Here is a 19,736-nt window from a genome sequence, read left to right on the forward strand (position 1 = left end):
TTCTGGAGAGACATTAGACTATTGGATGGTAGATACCTAGATACTATCTTATAATACACCTGGCTTTCAGTACCTACGATAGACATACAAATAAAAAAAAATTAGGTTATTCCTGGAAACAGCCTAAATGCCCCTCAATTGAAGAATGGATAAGGAAAATGTGGCACATTTACACAATGGAGTACTACACAACAGAAATAAATAATAACATCTTGAATTTTGCAGGAAAATGGATGGAGCTAGAAAACATTATTTTGAGTTAGGTAACCCAGACCCAGAAAGACAATTATCACATGTACTCATTCATAGGTGGTTTTTAAACATAAAGCAAAGAAAACCAGCCTACAAACCACAATCCCAGAGAACCTAGACAACAATGAGGACACTAAGAGAGACTTGCATAGATCTAATCTACATGGGAAGTAGAAAGTAGAAAAAGATCTCCTGAGTAAATTGGGAGCATGGGGGAACTTAGGGGAGGGGTAAAGGGATGAGGGGAGAGGCAGGGAAGGGAGCAGAGAAAACTGTAGAGCTCAAAATAAAAATCAATAAAGAAAAGAAACATTAAAGAGAAAAAACTGGGTTATTTGTATGTGTTTTAATGTTAGACATAATTTTATTCTTTAGGAATACACATCATACATCCCAATCCCACTCATTTCCAAGTTATGTGTGTTTTATAGGAGAATATATATATATCCTTATAGGAGGATATATATATATATCCTTAAGTAACTCTATATTTATTTTGGAGCTAATTTACACTTGACTGTCCATGGGAATAAAATAATTAAAAAATAGATTAGCATTTAGTAAAAATTTTATAACAATCCTAGATTGTTAATTTTATCAGCATATTAATTTGAGGTTAGTGGTATATATTATATTAATAGACTATTATAGGATCATAATTCTAGCTACCTACGAGTGTTGAGCTACTTGTAGTCTGCATAGACTACAAAGGTAATTTTGCTAATGAAAGACCAGCTTTTTGCTACTACAGAGGAGGTGCTGTGTGAGCAGAACTGCATATACACACAGGAGAATTTTTCTGGGGGCCAAAACTTAATTCTTCATTTTATTCTTTTGTTCTGCTGGTGGTTCTTATTCTGTTCTTTCTCTGGTCTGTACATTTGCCCTGTTTTATCCATTTTCTTCTTCTTAGTTATTCTCCTCCTATGTCTTTCCTGATGTTTCTCTCTGTATTTTTCCTTTTACTTTAAAAAAAAAAAAACTTTTTCCTAACCCTTTTATGCTTCATAAGAGAAAGATTTCTATACAAAAACGATTACCACATAAACACAAATCACATATTTTCCATTACACAGGAAGACATCACATTAAGATCACAAGTTACATTTTCCTTAGAAACTCACAAGTAAACATTTTTATTAATTTTCCTGCCATATCATCATCATTCTAAAGCAATGATTTTTTTCTTATTCCTGATTATCCATGTTCTAAACAAGCGTGTAAATTTGAGTCAGTTCCTTTTGTACTGGCATACAGCTGTTTGCGGTTTCTTTACATCCAGTAGTTATCATTTAATTTCTTTTCACAACTTTGTTTTTTCAAGGTGCATATTGAAACCTGTGATTAATTCTGTACGCTATTAGACTAAGAAATTCAGGCCTAACCCTGGATGTAGGGACATAATTGTTTTCTTGGATCATCAGCCTGTTTTTCCACAGGCAGAATTCATGAGTCTATAATGCATGAAACTTCCTTGTTCTTATTTTCCATCCTCTGCAAATCTCACATCCAACAAAGGGGAAGGTAAGTTCAAGACTATTTTTGCCATTTTGTTTCTCTTATAGGAATAATTGGCAGAATAACCTAAATCATGTCCCTAATCATCTTTACTAACTATTCTAATTACCTTTATCTTTCAGGCTAACCCAGAAAGTGCAATTAAATCATATCTCTAACAAGTCATCATTGCTTTTTATAAAAAATCATCTTCATTATAGTTTACAAGTAAACTTCCCAGTGAAAAGTGTGATTTTTTTTCCCAAGAAACAATCACACTATACTGGGTACAGTGGAACCCTTTCAGAGAGTAAGCAGGAACTCAACAGCAGCAAATGGGAGGAAGCACAGCAAAAACAAGGGGTGTTCTGGAGAACTACACACAGGACCTTTTGTGTGGGGTGGCACTATTTAAAAAAATTTTAGTTCCCATATGTAGGCTGTCGTTTTGTTTTTACTGACAATATTCTTTGCTTTACAAAAGCTACTTCCCACTTTCTCTTCTATCAAGTTCAGTGTGGTCGGATTTATATTGAGGTCTTTAATATAAACTTGAGTTTTGTGCATAGGGATAGATAAGGATCTATTTGCATTCTTTTACATGTTGACATCCAATTACACCAGCACCATTTATTGAAGATGCTTTCTTTTTTCTATTGTACAATTTTGGCTCCTTTGTTAAAAATTAGGTATTCATAGGTGTGTGGATTTATATCAGGGTTGTTAGTTACATTCCGTTGATCCACATGTATGTTTTATGCAAATATCAAGCTGGTTTTATTACTATAATTCTATAGTAGAGCTTGATATATGGGACAGTGATGCCTTTGGAATTTCTTTCTTTTTTTTTGTAGAGGATATTTTGGCTATCCTAAGTTTTTTGTTTTTTTTTTTTATTGCGAAAAGAAGAAAAAAAAACATAAACAAAAAAACAAGTTTCCACCTCCTCCCAGGCTCCCATTTCCCTTCCCCTCCTCCCATCCTTCTCCCCCTCCTCCCACCCTTCTCCCCCTCCTCCCACCCTTCTCCCCCTCCCCCCACTCCTCTCCCCCTCCCTCTCCAGTCCACAGAGCAGTCCTGGTTCCCTGCCCTGTGTTAAGTCCTAGGTCCTCCCCCCTCCGTCCATATCTAGGAAGGTGAACATCCAAACTGGCTAGGCTCCCACAAAGCCAGCACATTAAGTAGGATCAAAACCCCCTGCCATTGTCCTTGGTGTCTCATCAGCCCTCGTTCGCCATGTTCAGAGAGTCCGGTTTTATCCCATGCTTTTTCGGTCACAGTCCAGCTGGCCTTGGTGAGCTCCCCGTAGATCAGCTCCACTGTCTCAGTGGGTGGATGCACGCCTCCTGGTCCCGAATTCTTTGCTCATGTTCTCCCTCCTTCTGCTCCTCCTTGGGACCTTGGGAGCTCAGTCCAGTGCTCCTGTGTGGGTCTCTGTCTCTATCTCTATCCATCACCAGATGAAGATTCTATGATGATATGCAAGATATTCGTCAGTATTGCTCTAGGATAGGGTCATTTCAGGTTCTCAATCCTCAGCTGCCCAAGGAACTAACTGGGAACCTCATCTTGGGCACTAGGGAGCCCCTCTAGGGTCAAGTCTCTTGCCCACCCTAAAGTGGCTCCCTTTACTAAGAATTGTGGTTCTGTGCTCCCCTATCCACCTTTCCTTTATCCCAATTCTCATGTTTCCCAGGTCCCCCCTCCTTCCCTTCTACCTTTTCTCTCCCCATCTCCCCTTACCCCCATCCCACCCCCCCCAAGATCCCATTTTCTCCCCAGAAATTTGGTCTACTTCCCTTAGCCAAGAGGACAACTATATGTTTTTCCTTGGGTTCACCTTCTTCCTTAGCTTCTTTAGGTTCACCTATTGTAGACTCCGTGGTCCTTATTTATGGCTAGAAACCAATTATGAGTGAGTACATCCCATATTCATCTTTTTGGGTCTGGGACACCTCACTCAGGATAGTGTTTTCTATTTCCATCCATTTGCATGCAAAATTCGAGAAGTCATTGTTTTTTACCGCAGCGTAGTACTCTAGCGTGTATATATTCCATACTTTCTTCATCCATTCTTCCATTGAAGGGCATCTAGGTTGTTTCCAGGTTCTGGCTATTACAAATAATACTGCTATGAACATAGTTGAACAAATGCTTTTGTCATTTGATAGAGCATCTCTTGGGTATATTCCCAAGAGAGGTATTGCTGGGTCCAGGGGTAAGTTGATCCCGAATTTCCTGAGAAACCGAAACACTGACTTCCACAGTGGTTGCACAAGATTGCATTCCCACCAGCAATGGATGAGGGTACCCGTTCTTCCACAGCCTCTCCAGCAAAGGTTATCCTTGGTGTTTTTGACTTTAGCCATTCTGACAGGTGTAAGATGATATCTCAAAGTTGTTTTGATTTGCATTTCCCTGATTGCTAAGGAAGTTGAGCACGACCTTAAGTGTCTTTTGGCCATTTGAACTTCTTCTGTTGAGAATTCTCTGTTCAGTTCAGTGCCCCATTTTTTAATTGGGTTAATTAGCATTTTAAAGTCTAGTTTCTTGAGTTCTCTATATACTTTGGAGATCAGACCTTTGTCTGTTGCGGGGTTGGTGAAGATCTTCTCCCAGTCAGTAGGTTGCCTTTGTGTCTTAGTGACCATGTCCTTTGCTTTACAGAAGCTTCTCAGTTTAAGTAGGTCCCATTTATTCAATGTTGCCCTTAATGTCTGTGCTTCTGGGGTTATACATAGGAATCGATCTCCTGTGCCCATTTGTTGTAGGGTATTTCCCACTTTCTCTTCTATCAGGTTCAGTGTGTTCGGACTGATATTGAGGTCTTTAATCCATTTGGACTTGAGTTTTGTGCACTTTGAGAGATATGGGTCTATTTTCATTCTTCTACAGGTTGACATCCAGTTGTGCCAGCACCATTTGTGGAAAATGCTTTCTTTCTTCCATTGTATACTCTTAGCTCCTTTATCGAAAATGAGGTGTTCATAGGTTTGTGGGATAAAATCCGGGTCTTCTATACGATTCCATTGGTCGACTTCTCTGTTTTTATGCCAGTACCACACTGTTTTCATTACTGTAGCTCTGTAATAGAGTTTGAAGTCAGGGATGGTAATGCCTCCAGAAGATCCTTTATTGTATAGGATTGTTTTGGCTATCCTGGGTTTTTTGTTTTTCCATATAAAGTTGATTATTGTCTTCTCCAGATCTGTGAAGAATTTTGATGGGATCTTGATGGGGATTGCATTGAATCTATAAATTGCCTTTGGTAGAATTGCCATTTTTACTATGTTGATCCTCCCAATCCAAGAGCAAGGGAGGTCCATCCATTTTTTGGTATCCTCTTCAATTTCTTTCTTCAATGCCTTAAAGTTCTTGTCAAATAGATCTTTCACTTCCTTGGTTAGATTTACCCCAAGATATTTAATGCTGTTTGTGGCTATCGTGAATGGTGAAGCTTCTCTGATTTCCCTCTCTGCTTCCATATCCTTTGTGTATAAGAGGGCGACTGATTTTTTTGGAGTTGATCTTGTATCCTGCCACATTACTAAAGCTGTTTATCAGCTGTATAAGTTCTTTGGTGGAGTTTTGGGGGTCGCTTATGTACACTATCATATCATCTGCAAATAACGAAAGTTTAACTTCTTCCTTTCCAATTCGAATCCCCTTGATCCCATTATGTTGTCTTATTGCTATTGCTAGAACTTCAAGCACTATATTGAAGAGGTATGGCGAGAGTGGACAGCCTTGCCGTGTTCCTGAGTTAAGTGGGATGGCTTTGAGTTTCTCTCCGTTTAATTTGATGTTAGCTGTCGGCTTGCTGTATATAGCTTTTATTATAATTAGGTATGACCCTTGTATCCCTAATCTCTCCAAGACTTTTAACATAAATGGATGTTGAATTTTGTCAAATGCTTTTTCAGCATCTTATGAAATGATCATATGGTTTTTTTCTTTCAGTTTATTTATATGCTGGATTACATTGATATATTTTCGTATGTTGAACCAGCCCTGCATCCCTGGGATGAAGCCTACTTGATCATAATGGATAATTTTTCGGATGTGTTCTTGGATTCGATTTGCCAGTATTTTGTTGAGGATTTTTGCGTCGATATTCATGAGTGAGATTGGCCTGTAGTTCTCTTTCCTGGTTGAGTCTTTGAGTGGTTTTGGTATCAGAGTAATTGTGGCTTCATAAAAGGAATTTGGTAATGACCCTTCTGTTTCTATATTGTGGAATACATTAAGGAGTATAGGTATTAGGTCTTCTTGGAAGTTCTGGGAGAATTCTGCATTGAAACCATCTGGTCCTGGGCTTTTTTTGGTAGGGAGGTTTTTGATAACAGCTTCTAATTCTTCGCGACTTACAGGTCTGTTTAGATTGTTCACCTGGTCCTGGTTTAGTTTTGGTAAATGGTATTTATCTAAAAAAGCGTCCATTTCTTTTACATTTTCCAGTTTTGTGGCATACAGGCTTTTGGAGTAAGATCTAATGACTCTCTGAATTTCCTCTGTGTCTGTGGTTATGTCCCCCTTTTCATTTCTGATCTTATAAATTTGCGTATTCTCTCTCTTTCGTTTGATTAGTTTGGATAGGGGTTTATCAATCTTGTTGATTTTCTCCAGGAACCAGCTTTTTGTTTCATTGATTCTATGGATTGTTTTCTGTGTTTCTATTTTGTTGATTTCAGCCCTCAATTTGATTATTTCCAGTCTTCTACTCCTCCTAGGTGAGTCTGCTTCTTTTTTTTCTAGAGCTTTCAAGTGGGCTGTTAAGTCTCCAATATGTGCTTTCTCTGTTTTCTTTAGGTGGGCACTTAGTTCTATGAACTTTCCTCTCAGGACTGCTTTCATAGTGTCCCATAAGTTCGAGTATGTTGTTTCTTTATTTTCATTGAATTCAAGGAAGACGTTAATTTCTTTCTTTATTTCTTCCTTAATCCAGGTATGGTTCAGTAGTTGACTGTTCAGTTTCCATGAGTTTGTAGGCTTTCTGGGGGTAGCATTGTTGTTGAATTCTAACTTTAATCCATGGTGATCTGATAAGACACAGGTGGTTACTAATATTTTTTTGTAACTGTGTAAGTTCGCTTTGTTACCAAGTATGTGGTCAATTTTCGAGAAGGTTCCATGAGCTGCAGAGAAGAAGGTATATTCTTTCCTCTTTGGGTGGAATAATCTATAGATGTCTGTTAAGTCCATTTGCTTCATTACCTCCATTAATTCTCTAATTTCTCTGTTAGGTTTCTGTCTGATTGACCTGTCCATTGGTGAGAGAGGAGTGTTGAAGTCTCCTACTATTAGTGTGTGCGGTTTGATGTCTGCCTTGAGTTTTAGTAATGTTTCTTTTACGTACGTGGGTGCTTTTATATTAGGGGCATAGATATTCAGGATTGAGACTTCTTCCTGATGAATTGTTCCTGTTATGAGTATAAAATGTCCCTCTCCATCTCTTCTGATTGATGTAAGTTTAAAGTCAACTTTGTTAGAAATTAGTATGGCCACACCTGCTTATTTCTTAGGTCCATTTTCTTGATAAGCCTTTTCCCAGCCCTTTACTCTGAGTAGGTGCCTGTCTTTGTGGTTGAGGTGTGTTTCTTGTAGACAGCAGAATGTTGGATCCTGTTTTCTTATCCAATCTCTTAGCCTGTGCCTTTTTATAGGTGAGTTGAGCCCATTGATATTAAGTGATATTAATGACCAGTGGTTGTTAACTCCGGTCACTTTTTTAGTAGTAGGGTTTGTGTGTTTTCCTTCTTTGATTTGCTCTGGTCAAGAGTCTCTAGATGTCTGAGTTATTGTGGTAATTGTTGGACTCCTTGGTTAGTGATTTTCCTTCTATTATTTTCTGTAAGGCTGGATTTGTGGCTACGTATTGTTTAAATTTGTTTTTATCCTGGAAAATTTTGTTTTCTCCATTTATAGTGAATGAAAGTTTGGCTGGATATAGTAGTCTGGGCTTGCATCCATGGTCTCTTAGTTTTTGGAGAACATCTATCCAGGACCTTCTGGCTTTCATGGTTTCCATAGAGAAGTCAGGTGTAAGTCTGATAGGTTTACCTTTATAAGTAACTTGGCCTTTTTCCTTTGCGGCTCTTAATATTCTTTCTTTATTCTGTATATTTTGTGTTTTGATTATTATATGGCGAGGGGATGTTTTCTTTTGATCCAGCCTATTTGGTGTTCTGTATGCTTCTTGAACCTTCATAGGTACATCTGTCTTCAGGTTGGGAAAGTTTTCTTCTATAATTTTATTAAGTATATTTTCTGTACCGTTGAGCTGCACTTCTTCTCCTTCTTCTACTCCAATTATTCTTAGGTTTGGTCTTTTTATTGTGTCCCATATTTCCTGAATGTTTTGTGATGAGAGTTTGTTGGACTTGCTGTTTTCTTTGATCAGAGTGTTTATTTTCTCTATGTTATCCTCAGAATCTGAGATTCTTTCTTCTATCTCTTGTATTCTGATGGTTATACTTGATTCTGTAGTCTCTATTCGTTTACCTAGATTTTCCATGTCCAGTCGGCCCTCTGTTTGTGTTTTCTTCTTTGCCTCCATTTCAGTTTTCAAGTCATGAACTGTTTCCTTTATCTGCTTGATTGTTTTTCCTTGGTTTCCTAGGGTATCATTCACTGATTTACTCAATTCCTCGAACTTTCTATTATACTTGTCATCCATTTCTATAAGGGCGTTTTTTATATGCTGTTTAAGGGTGTCAATCACTTTCATGAAGTCAGTTTTTTCTACTTCTTCTTGATTAAGGTGTTCATGTCCTCCTGTTGTGGGGTCACTGGCTTCTGGTGGTTTCGTGTTGTTTTTCAGATTGTTGGGAGAATTCCTGCATTGGCGTCTGCCCATCTCTTCCTCCCAATACTCCCCTTTGGATCTTCTTTTATAGGATCAGGTCTTCTTGCCCACTGATGTACCTTCCCAGTGATGTCACTTCCCAGAGATGTTTCTCCACAGTGAGGTTTCACTCGGTGCCCAGATCGAAACTCCACGCTGCTTGGTTAGCTCGCGAACAAAGGGCCCACCCTGCTTGCTGCGGCAGGCTATGGGAACCAAGGAGCTACCGGCCACCCCTTTGTCCTCCTGGTTCGGGTTCTGTCCCAGCACCCTAGCAGGCTGAGCAGGGAGGCGCTATGCCCCAATGAAGGGAGGGAGGGAGACAGGGGGCGTGGGGATCTGGATGTAAGCTGAATGGGATAGTAAGAAAGAGGCGGTTTGGGCAGTATAGCCCCTGTAGGATGGCCAGGAAGTGTGGGCGGGCTGAGGTATGATCCCAGCTGCCGCAGCACTCACTCACCACAATGATGTTTCACTTGGTGCCGGGATCGAAACTCTGCGCTGCTTGTTTAGCTCGCGAACAAAGGGCCCACCCCGCTTGCTGCGGGCAGGCTATGGGAACAAAGGAGCTACTGGCCACCCCTTTGTCCTCCCGGTTCGGATTCGGTCCCAGCACCCTAGCAGGCTGGGCAGGGAGGCGCTATGCCCCAAAGGAGGGAGAGAGGGAGCGAGACAGGGGGTGTGGGGATCTGGATGTAAGCTGAATGGGATAGTAAGAGAGAGGGGCTATCCTAAGTTTTTGTTTTTCCATATGGAGTTGAGTGTTATTTTTTTGAGGATTGTGAAGAATTGTGTTAGGATTTTGATGGGATTGCATTGAATCTATAGGTTGCTTTTGGTAGGATTGTCATTTTTATTATGTTAATCCTACATATCCAAGAGCATGAGAGATCGTTCATTTTTTTTTTTTTTTTTTTTTAGTTTCTTTCTTCAGAACTTCAAGAACTGTGTTGAATCATAGCAGCATAGCGGCATCATAATGGAGATAATTGATAGCCTTGTCTTGTTCCTGATTTTAGTGGGATCACTTTGAGTTTCCCTTCATTTAATTTGATGGTGGCTGTTGGCTTGCTGTATGTTGCCTTTATTATTTTTAGGTATATTCCCTGATCTGTCCAAGACCTTTATCATGATGGGGTGTTGGTTTTTGTCAAAGGCTATTTCAGTATCTAATGAGATGATCATACAGCTTTTTCTTTCAGTTTGTTTAAATGGTGGATTGCATTGACAGATTTTCTTTTTTTTTTCTTTTTATTTTTTTTAACTTTTTTTTTTATTAAGAAAAGAAAAAAAAAACAAATTTCCTCCTCCTCCCAGCCTCCCATTTCCCTCCCCCTCCTCCCACCCTTCTCCCCCTCCCCCCACTCCTCTCCCCCTCCCTCTCCAGCCCAAAGAGCAGTCAGATTTCCCTGCCCTGTGGTAAGTCCTAGGTCCTCCCCCCTCCGTGCATTTCTAGGAAGGTGAACATCCAAACTGGCTAGGCTACCACAAAGCCAGCACATTACGTAGGTTCAAAACCCCCTGCCATTGTCCTTGGGTTCTCATCAGCCCTCATTGTTGGCCATGCTCAGAGAGTCCAGTTTTATCCCATGCTTTTTCCGTCACAGTTCAGCTGGCCTTGGTGAGCTCCCAATAGATCAGCTCCAGTATCTCAGTGGGTGGGTGCTCCCCTCTTGGTCCCGACTTCTTTGCTCATGTTCTCCCTCCTTCTGCTCCTCATTGGGACCTTGGGAGCTCAGTCCAGTGCTCCAGTGTGGGTCTCTTTCTCTGTCTCCATCCATCACCAGATGAAGGTTCTATGATGATATGCAAGATATTCGTCATTATTGCTCTAGGATACGGTCATTTCAGGTTCCCTATCCTCAACTGCCCAAGGAACTAACTGGGCACCTCGGCTTGGGTATCTGGGAGCCAATCTAGGTTCAAGTCTCTTGCCAACCCTACGGTGGCTCCCTTAACTAAGAACCGTGCTTCCGTGCTCCCCCATCCAACCTTCCTTCATCCCAATCCTCCCCCTTCCCCAAGCTCCCCCCATTCTCCCCCTCACCCCCCTCTCTCCCCATCTCCCTTTACCCCCATCCCACCCCACCCCCAAGATCTCAATTTTCTCCTTGGCAATTTTGTCTACTTCCCATAGCCAAGAGGGCAACTATATGCTTTTCCTTTGTTTCACCTTCTTACTTAGCTTCTTTGGGATCACCAAGTGTAGACTCCGTGACCCTTGTTTATGGCTAGAAACCAATTATGAGTGAGTACATCCCATGTTCATCATTTTGGGTCTGGGATACCTCACTCAGGATAGTGTTTTCTATTTCCATCCATTTGCATGCAAAATTTGAGAAGTCATTGTTTTTTACCGCAGCATAGTACTCTAATGTGTAGATATTCCACACTTTCTTCATCCATTCTTCCATTGAAGGGCATCTAGGTTGTTTCCAGGTTCTGGCTATTACAAATAATACTGCTATGAACATAGTTGAACAAATGCTCTTGTCATGTGATAGGGCATCTCTTGGGTATATTCCCAGGAGTGGTATTGCTGGGTCAAGGGGTAAGTTGATCCCGAATTTCCTGAGAAACCAAAACACCGATTTCCAAAGTGGTTGCACAAGATTGCATTCCCACCAGCATTGGATGAGTGTTCCCCTTCCTCCACAGCCTCTCCAGCAAAGGCTATCATTGGAGTATTTTATTTTAGCCATTCTGACAGGTGTGAGATGATATCTCAAAGTTGTTTTGATTTGCATTTCCCTGGTTGCTAAGGAGGTTGAGCATGACCTTAAGTGTCTTTTGGCCATTTGAACTTCCTCTGCTGAGAATTCTCTGTTCAGTTCAGTGCCCCATTTTTAATTGGGTTAATTAGCATTTTAAAGTCTAGTTTCCTGAGTTCTCTATATATTTTGGAGATCAGACCTTTGTCTGTTGCAGGGTTGGTGAAGATCTTCTCCCAGTCAGTAGGCTGCCTATTTGTCTTGGTGACAGTGTACTTTGCTTTACAGAAGCTTCTCAGTTTTAGTAGGTCCCATTTGTTCAATGTTGCCCTTAAAGTCTGTGCTGTTGGGGTTACACATAGGAAGTGATCTCCTGTGCCCATCTCCTGTAGGGTACTTCCCACTTTCTCTTCTATCAGGTTCACTGTGTTCTGACTGATAGTGAGGTCTTTAATCCATTTGGACTTGAGTTTTGTGCATGGTGATAGATATGGGTCTATTTTCATTCTTCTACAGGTTGACATCCAGTTATGCCAGCACCATTTGTTGAAGATCCTTTCTTTCTTCCATTGTATACTTTTGACTCCTTTATCAAAAATGAGGTGTTCATAGGTTTGTGGGTTAAAATTCGGGTCTTCTATACGATTCCATTGGTCGACTTCTCTGTTTTTATGCCAGTACCACACTGTTTTCATCACTGTAGCTCTGTAATAGAGTTTGAAGTCAGGGATGGTAATGCCTCCAGACAATCCTTTATTGTATAGGATTGTTTTGGCTATCCTGGGTTTTTTGTTTTTCTATATAAAGTTGATTATTGTCCTCTCAAGATCTGTGAAGAATTTTGATGGGACCCTGACGGGGATTGCATTGAATCTATAAATTGCCTTTGGTAGAATTGCCATTTTTACTATGTTGATCCTCCCAATCCAAGAGCAAGGAAGGTCCTTCCATTTTCTGGTATACTCCTCAATTTCTTTCTTCAATTCCTTAAAGTTCTTGTCAAATAGATCTTTCACTTCCTTGGTTAGAGTTACCCCAAGATATTTTATGCTGTTTGTGGCTATTGTGAAAGGTGAAGCTTCTCTGATTTCCCTCTCTGCTTCCATATCCTTTGTGTATGAGAGGGCGACTGATTTTTTGGAGTTGATCTTGTATCCTGCCACATTACTCAAGGTGTTTATCAGCTGTATAAGTTCTTTGGTGGAGTTTTTGGGGTCGCTTATGTACACTATCATATCATCTGCAAATAACGAAAGTTTAACTTCTTCCTTTCCAATTCGAATCCCTTTGATCCCCTTATGTTGTCTTATTGCTATTGCTAGAACTTCAAGTACTATATTGAAGAGGTATGGCGAGAGTGGACAGCCTTGTCGTGTTCCTGAGTTTAGTGGGATGGCTATAAGTTTCTCTCCATTTAATTTAATGTTAGCTGTCGGCTTGCTGTATATAGCTTTTATTATATTTAGGTATGACCCTTGTATCCCTAATCTCTCCAATTCTTTTATCATAAAGGGGTGTTGAATCTTGTCAAATGCTTTTTCAGCATCTAATGAAATGATCATATGGTTTTTTTCTTTCCGTTTATTTATATGCTGGATTACATTGATATATTTTCGTATGTTGAACCAGCCCTGCATCCCTGGGATGAAGCCTACTTGATCATAATGGATAATTTTCCTAATGTGTTCTTGGATTCGGTTTGCCAGTATTTTGTTGAGGATTTTTGCATCGATGTTCATGAGTGAGATTGGTCTATAATTTTCTTTCTTGGTTGAGTCTTTGTGCGGTTTTGGTATCAGAGTAGCTTCATAAAAGGAATTTGGCAATGATTCTTCTGTTTCTATATTGTGGAATACATTAAGGAGTATAGGTATTAGGTCTTCTTGGAAGTTCTGGTAGAATTCCGCATTGAAACCATCTGGTCCTGGGCTATTTTTGGTAGGGAGGTTTTTGTTAACCTCTTCTAATTCTTCGCCACTAACAGGTCTATTTAGATTGTTCACCTGGTCCTGGTTTAACTTTGGTATATGGTATTTATCTAAAAAAGTGTCCATTTCCTTTACATTTTCCAGTTTTTTGGCATATAGGCTTTTGTAGTAAGATCTAATGAGTCTCTGAATTTCCTCTGTGTCTGTGGTTATGTCCCCCTTTTCATTTCTGATCTTATTAATTTGCAAATTCTCTCTCTGCCGTTTGATTAGTTTGGATAGGGGTTTGTCAATCTTGTTGATTTTCTCCAGAAACCAGCTTTTTGTTTCATTGATTCTTTGGATTGTTTTCTGTGTTTCTATTTTGTTGATTTCTGCCCTCTGTTTGATTATTTCCAGTCTTCTACTCCTCCTAGGTGAGTCTGCTTCTTTTTTTTCTAGAGCTTTCAGTTGGGCTGTTAAGTCTCCAATGTGAGCTTTCTCTGTTTTCTTTAAGTGGGCACTTAGTTCTATGAACTTTCCTCTTAGGACTGCTTTCATAGTGTCCCATAAGTTTAAGAATGTTGTTTCTTTATTTTCATTGAATTCCAGGAAGACTTTAATTTCTTTCTTAATTTCTTCCTTAATCCAGGTATGGTTCAGTAGTTGACTGTTCAGTTTCCATGAGTTTGTAGGCTTTTTGGGGGTAGCATTGTTGTTGAATTCTAACTTTAATCCATGGTGATCTGATAAGACACAGGTGGTTACTAATATTTTTTTGTAACTGTGGATGTTTGCTTTGTTACCGACTATGTGGTCGATTTTTGAGAAGGTTCCATGAGCTGCAGAGAAGAAGGTATATTCTTTCCTATTTGGGTGGAATGTTCTATAGATGTCTGTTAAGTTCATTTGATTCATTACCTCCATTAATTCTCTTATTTCTCTGTTAGGTTTCTGTCTGTTTGACCTGTCCATTGGTGAGAGAGGAGTGTTCAAGTCTCCTACTATTAGTGTGTGCATTTAATGGCTGCCTTGAGTTTTAGCAATGTTTCTTTTATGTACGTGGGTGCTTTTAAATTAGGGGCATAGATGTTCAGAATTGAGACTTCATCCTGCTGAACTGTTCCTGTTATGAGTATAAAATGCCCCTCTCCATCTCTTCTGATTGATTTAAGTTTGAAGTCAACTTTGTTAGAGATTTGTATGGCCACACCTGCTTGTTTCTTAGGTCCATTTGCTTGATAAGCCTTTTCCCAGCCCTTTACTCTGAGTAGGTGCCTGTCTTTGTGGTTGAGGTGGGTTTCTTGTAAACAGCAGAATGTTGGATCCTGTTTTCGTATCCAATCTCTTAGCCTGTGCCTTTTAATAGGTGAGTTGAGTCCATTGACATTAAGTGATATTAATGAGCAGTGGATGTTAACTCCGGTCATTTTTTTAGTCGTAGAGTTTGTGTGTTTCCCTTCTTTGATTTGTGTTGGTGAAGGGTCTCTAGATGTCTGAGTTATTGTGGTCATTGTTGGACTCCTTGGTTAGTGATTTTCCTTCTATTACTTTCTGTAAGGCTGGATTTGTGGCTGCGTATTGTTTAAATTTGTTTTATCCTGGAAAATTTTATTTTCTCCATTTATAGTGAACGAAAGCTTGGCTGGGTATAGTAATCTGGGCTTGCATCCATGGTCTCTTAGTTTCTGAAGTACATCTATCCAGGACCTTCTGGCTTTCATGGTTTCCATGGAGAAGTCAGGTGTAAGTCTGATAGGTTTACCTTTATAAGTAACTTGGCCTTTTTCCTTTGCAGCTCTTAATATTCTTTCCTTATTCTGTATGCTTTGTGTTTTGATAATTATATGGCGAGGGGATGTTCTTTTTTGATCCAGCCTATTCGGTGTTCTGTATGCTTCTTGAACCTTCATAGGTATATCTTTCTTTAGGTTGGGAAAGTCTTCTTCTATAATTTTATTAAATATATTTTCTGGACCATTGAGCTGCACTTCTTCTCCTTCTTCTACTCCTATTATTCTTAGGTTTGGTCTTTTTATTGTGTCCCATATTTCCTGAATATTTTGTGATGAGAGTTTGTTGGACTTGCTGTTTTCTTTGATCAGAGTGTTTATTTTCTCTATGGTATCTTCAGAATCTGAGATTCTTTCTTCTATCTCTTGTATTCTGTTGGTTATGCTTGTTTCTGTAGACTCTGTTTGTTTACTTAAATTTTCCATGTCCAGCCGGCCCTCTGTTTGTGTTTTCTTCTTTGCCTCCATTTCAGTTTTCAAGTCTTGCACCGTTTCCATTATCTGTTTGATTTTTTTTTCTTGGTTTTCTAGGGTATCATTCACTGATTTATTCAGATCTTCAAACTTTCTGTTATATTTCTCATCCATTTCTATAAGGGCATTTTTTACATGCTCTTTAAGGGCGTCAATCACTTTCATGAAGTCAACCTTTTCTACTTCTTCTTGATTAAGGTGTTCATGTCCTCCCGTTGTGGGGTAGCTGGTTTCTGGTGGCTTCATGTTGCTTTTCAGCTTGTTGGGCGAATTCTTGCCTTGGCGTCTACCCATCTCTTCTTCCAAATGCTCCCTTATGGATCTTCTTTACCGGATCAGGTCACCTTGCCTACCCAATGCTGGATCTCCCCAACGTTGTCTCTCCTCAACGCTGGGTCTCCCCAAGGCTGGGTCTCCTGGCGCCGAGAGATCAGGCCTCCGTGCCCAATGCTGGGTCTCCTGGCGCCGAGAGATCAGGCCTCTGTGCTGGTGGGCAGTTCGCAAACAAAGCGCCTACCCTGCTTGGTGCAGGCAGGCCATAGAAACAAAGAGACTCCCGCCCGCTTGGGTGCCCTGAGGATTCGGACCCAGTGCCCAGAACGGCTGGGCTGGGTGATGTTATGTGCAGAAAGAGGACAGTGGGGCAAATTGGGGAGGGTTCCGGATGGGAGCTGGGTGGGCTAGCTTGACAGATTTTCATATGTTGAACCATCCCTGCATCTCTGGGATGAGTCAACATGATCATGGCGTTTTTTTTTTTTTTTTTTTTTTTTTTTTAATGTTTTGTTGGATTTGGTTTGCCAGTATTTTACTGAGTATTTTGGCATCAATGTTCATAAAGGAGATTGGTCTGTAAATTCTCTTTTTTGCATCTTTATGTGTTTGCATTTTATGGTTTGGGTACCATAAAAAGAATTTGGTAAAGTCTTTTCTATTTATATTGTGTGGAACAATTTAAAGAGTATTGGTATTAGCTCATCTTAGGTATTTGAAATTCTGGTAGAATTCTGCACTAAAACCATCTGGTTCTGGGCTTTCTTTGGGGACAGGGAGGCTTATGGTGATGGCTTCTATTACCTTTGGGGTTACAGTCTATTTAAAATTTTTACCTGGCTTAATTTAATTTTGGTGTGTAGTGCCTATCCAGAAAATTGTTCATTTTTCTTACATTTTCCAAGTTTGTGGAATACAGATTTTCAAATGATTCTTTGGATTTCCTTGGTGTCTCTTGTTATATCCCCCTTTTCATTTCTGATTTTATTAATCTGTACAATCTTTTTCTGCCTTTCAGTTAATTTGGATAAGAGTTTGTCTATCTTGTTGATTTTCACGAAAAACCTACTCTTTGTTTCATTGATTCTTTGAATCATTTTCTTTGTTTCTATTTTATTTATTTCAGCCCTCAATTTGACTTTTTTCTTGGCATTTACTCCTCCTGGGTGAGACTAATTCTTTTTGTTCTAGGGCTTTCAGGCATGCTGTTAAGTCACTTGTGTGAACTTTTTTTCCATTTTCTTTATATGGGCACTTAGTGCTATGAACTTTACTCTTAGCACTGCTTTCATAGTGTCCCCTAAGTTTGGATACATTGTGCCTTCATTTTCGTTGAATTCTAGGAAGTCTTTAATTTCTTTATTTCTTCCTGACCTAGTGATGATTCAGTTGAACATTGTTCAATTTCTATGAGTTTGTAGGCTTTGTAGTCTCTTAGTGAATGCAGAATGTGTGTCCAGGACCTCTGACTTTCATGGTTTCCAGTGCGAAGTTGGGTATAATTCTGATGTCTGCTTTATATCTTACCTGACCCTTTTCCTTTGCAGCTCTTAATATTCTTTCTTTATTGTGTATGTTTTGTGTTCTGGCTATTATATGTCAAGTGAACTTTTTTTTTGGTTCAGTCTATTTGGAGTTCTGTAAGCTTCTTGTACCTTCAAAGGGCTATCATTTCAGTTAGGTAAGTTTTCTTATATAATTTTGTTGAATATATTTTCTGTGTCTATGAGCTGGAATTCTTCTCTTTCTACACCTATTATTCCTAAGTTTGGTCTTTTTATGTTGTCCCAGATTTCCTGTATGTTTGGGGTAAAGAATTTATTAGATTTAATGTTTTCTTTAACTGATGAATATATTTTCTCTATTGTAACTTCAACTCCTGAGAATCTCTCTCTTCCATCTCTTGTATTCTGTTGGTTATGCTTGCATCTATAGTTGTTAATCATTTACCCAGATTTTCCATTGCCAGAATTCTCTTGGTTTGTGTTCTTTTATTGCCTCTATTTTCAAATCTTGAACTGTTTGCTTCACCTGTTTGATTGTTTTTTCTTGATTTTCCTTGGCTTTCTCAAAGGTATTTATTTCTTCTCATTTTCTGTTTGTCTTTCCCTCCATTTCTTTCAGGGACTTTTTTGTTTCCTATTTAAGGACCTCTATCACCTTCATAAAGTTATTTTTAATATTGTTTTCTGTTGCATTTACGTTGGGGTGTTCAGGTCTTGCTGTTGTAGAACCACTAGTTTTTTGTGGTGCCGTATTGTTCTTTATGTTGTTGAATGTGTTCTTACACTGCTGTCTACCCATTTCTTCCTCCAGTTGTTAGAGGTGGTGTCTGTGGCTCCAGTGGTCACTTTCTCTAGGTATAAGTTGTGCCTGTGGCTCTGGTGGTCCCTGATGCAGTAGGGAATGATGGGGTTGGTAGGATCCTGGTTTCTGAGGGATGGGATTGGTAGGGGAGGAGCAGAGGATGTGCCCACAGGGCCTAGGGCCTGTCCTGCTAGTAGCTCAGACACTCACCTCCTTCTTCAGTTGTAGGATGAGCCTGTGGCTCAGGTGGTAGCCAATGCACCTGGCAGGGGATGGTGGAGGTGGGTGAAGAGGATGGTGCTTCCTTGTTACTGGAGGTGCAGATATTGGGTTGGAACACAGAATGCCCCCACTGGGAGTTAGGGCTGAGAACTTAGCTGTCAGCTGGTAGCTCAGACTCTTCCCACCCCTTTTGCTTCTGCAGGATGCACCCAAAGTAGCTTTCCTGTCCACTGGGCTGTATTCTATAAACTCCACTACTGTCTGTAGCTCCTGTTACATTGCCACTGGCAGAAATTCAAAGATCATTGGAATAATTTACTCTATACTTCTTTCAAAAAATACAAGTATAAGGAGGGTTGGAGTTGCATATTTTAGATGCTACCTATAAAGTACTATGTTTTCTTTTTCTTTTACTTCTTTCTTTGAATTTTTTTTTCAATAGCCAGAACCCACAGAAGAGGACATTGAGAAAAATCCAGAGCTAAAGAAACTACAGATATATGGGGCAGGCCCCAAGATGATAGGCTTGGGCCTGGTGGCTAAAGAGAAGAGTCTGAGAAAGAAAGATAGCATACAACCAGGTAGGACTAAAGAACTAATGGGTAAAATAGTGAAGGATCATGAGAAAGTGGCTTTGTTAATCCCAATGTTGAAAGGTTTATTTTCACTTAAACTCTTTTTGTTCCTAGATAAAGAAGAAGTAACCTGTCTTCCAAGTGTTGCAGTGAAGGAGGAAGCCAGTGGGTTTGGAAAAGTGGCATCATTTCCTGAGAAGGACTTAAACCAAAATCTAAAAGCTCGTACAAAGATGACAATGCAACTACGGAATAATCACAGCAGTACCCAATTTGTAAGGATTCACCAGTGATTTTGTGATACTGTTTTGAACTATTGACATTAGAGTGAACTTAAAATCATTATTTCTTGTTTTAATTTATTTTTGTATAGTTTCATTGCTTTTATTTTATATGCTGTATATGTTATTAAAATTTATTTAGTTTTTTTGTAGCTCAGGGTGGATTCTAACATGTTATATAAGCAACTGTTACCTCATTCCACTTCCCCACTACTAGAATTATAGGTATGGAATTTGAGATGTATGGCTCTATTTTTAATTTTATGAAACCCTTACCCTTCTTATAGTTTAGTGAACTGTACTGCTCCCTTTACCCCAACATACAAAAGAATGTCAGAGCTAGAGTTCTGTAGAATAATTTGAGGTGAGGTTTGTCCTCTTTATTTAGACTTTTAATGTTTCCATGTAAAAATTTGGGATTTTTTTTTTAAGTTTTATAAAGTGTGTCATGATTTTGATAGAAATTACATTAAATTTTTAGAATGTGTTAATAGTACAGACACTTAAATAATATGGCCAATAATCAGCCTAGAAGTTCTTTTAATATTTTCACCAAGACTGTCTTCTGTGTCTTAATATTTGCAGTGTAGGACTTTCTCT

General features: G+C 39.5%; 1 protein-coding gene across 2 annotated transcripts in view; it reads left to right on the top strand.

Moving 5' to 3' along the window:
• The window catches only part of LOC121443864 (lysine-specific demethylase 5D), a 61,730-nt gene that overhangs the window by 18,506 nt on the left and 23,488 nt on the right, over positions 1 to 19,736 (top strand). For both annotated transcript variants that reach the window (XM_041645614.1, XM_041645615.1), the window contains exons 6-7: positions 18,723 to 18,861; positions 18,970 to 19,130. In XM_041645614.1, the coding sequence (XP_041501548.1) occupies positions 18,723 to 18,861; positions 18,970 to 19,130 (300 nt within the window). The remainder of the gene's footprint in view (positions 1 to 18,722; positions 18,862 to 18,969; positions 19,131 to 19,736) is intronic.

Source organism: Microtus oregoni, unplaced genomic scaffold, assembly GCF_018167655.1.
Source record: "Microtus oregoni isolate MIOR12 unplaced genomic scaffold, Mior012 000113F_ref0000058, whole genome shotgun sequence".
NCBI classification, from domain to species: domain Eukaryota; kingdom Metazoa; phylum Chordata; class Mammalia; order Rodentia; family Cricetidae; genus Microtus; species Microtus oregoni.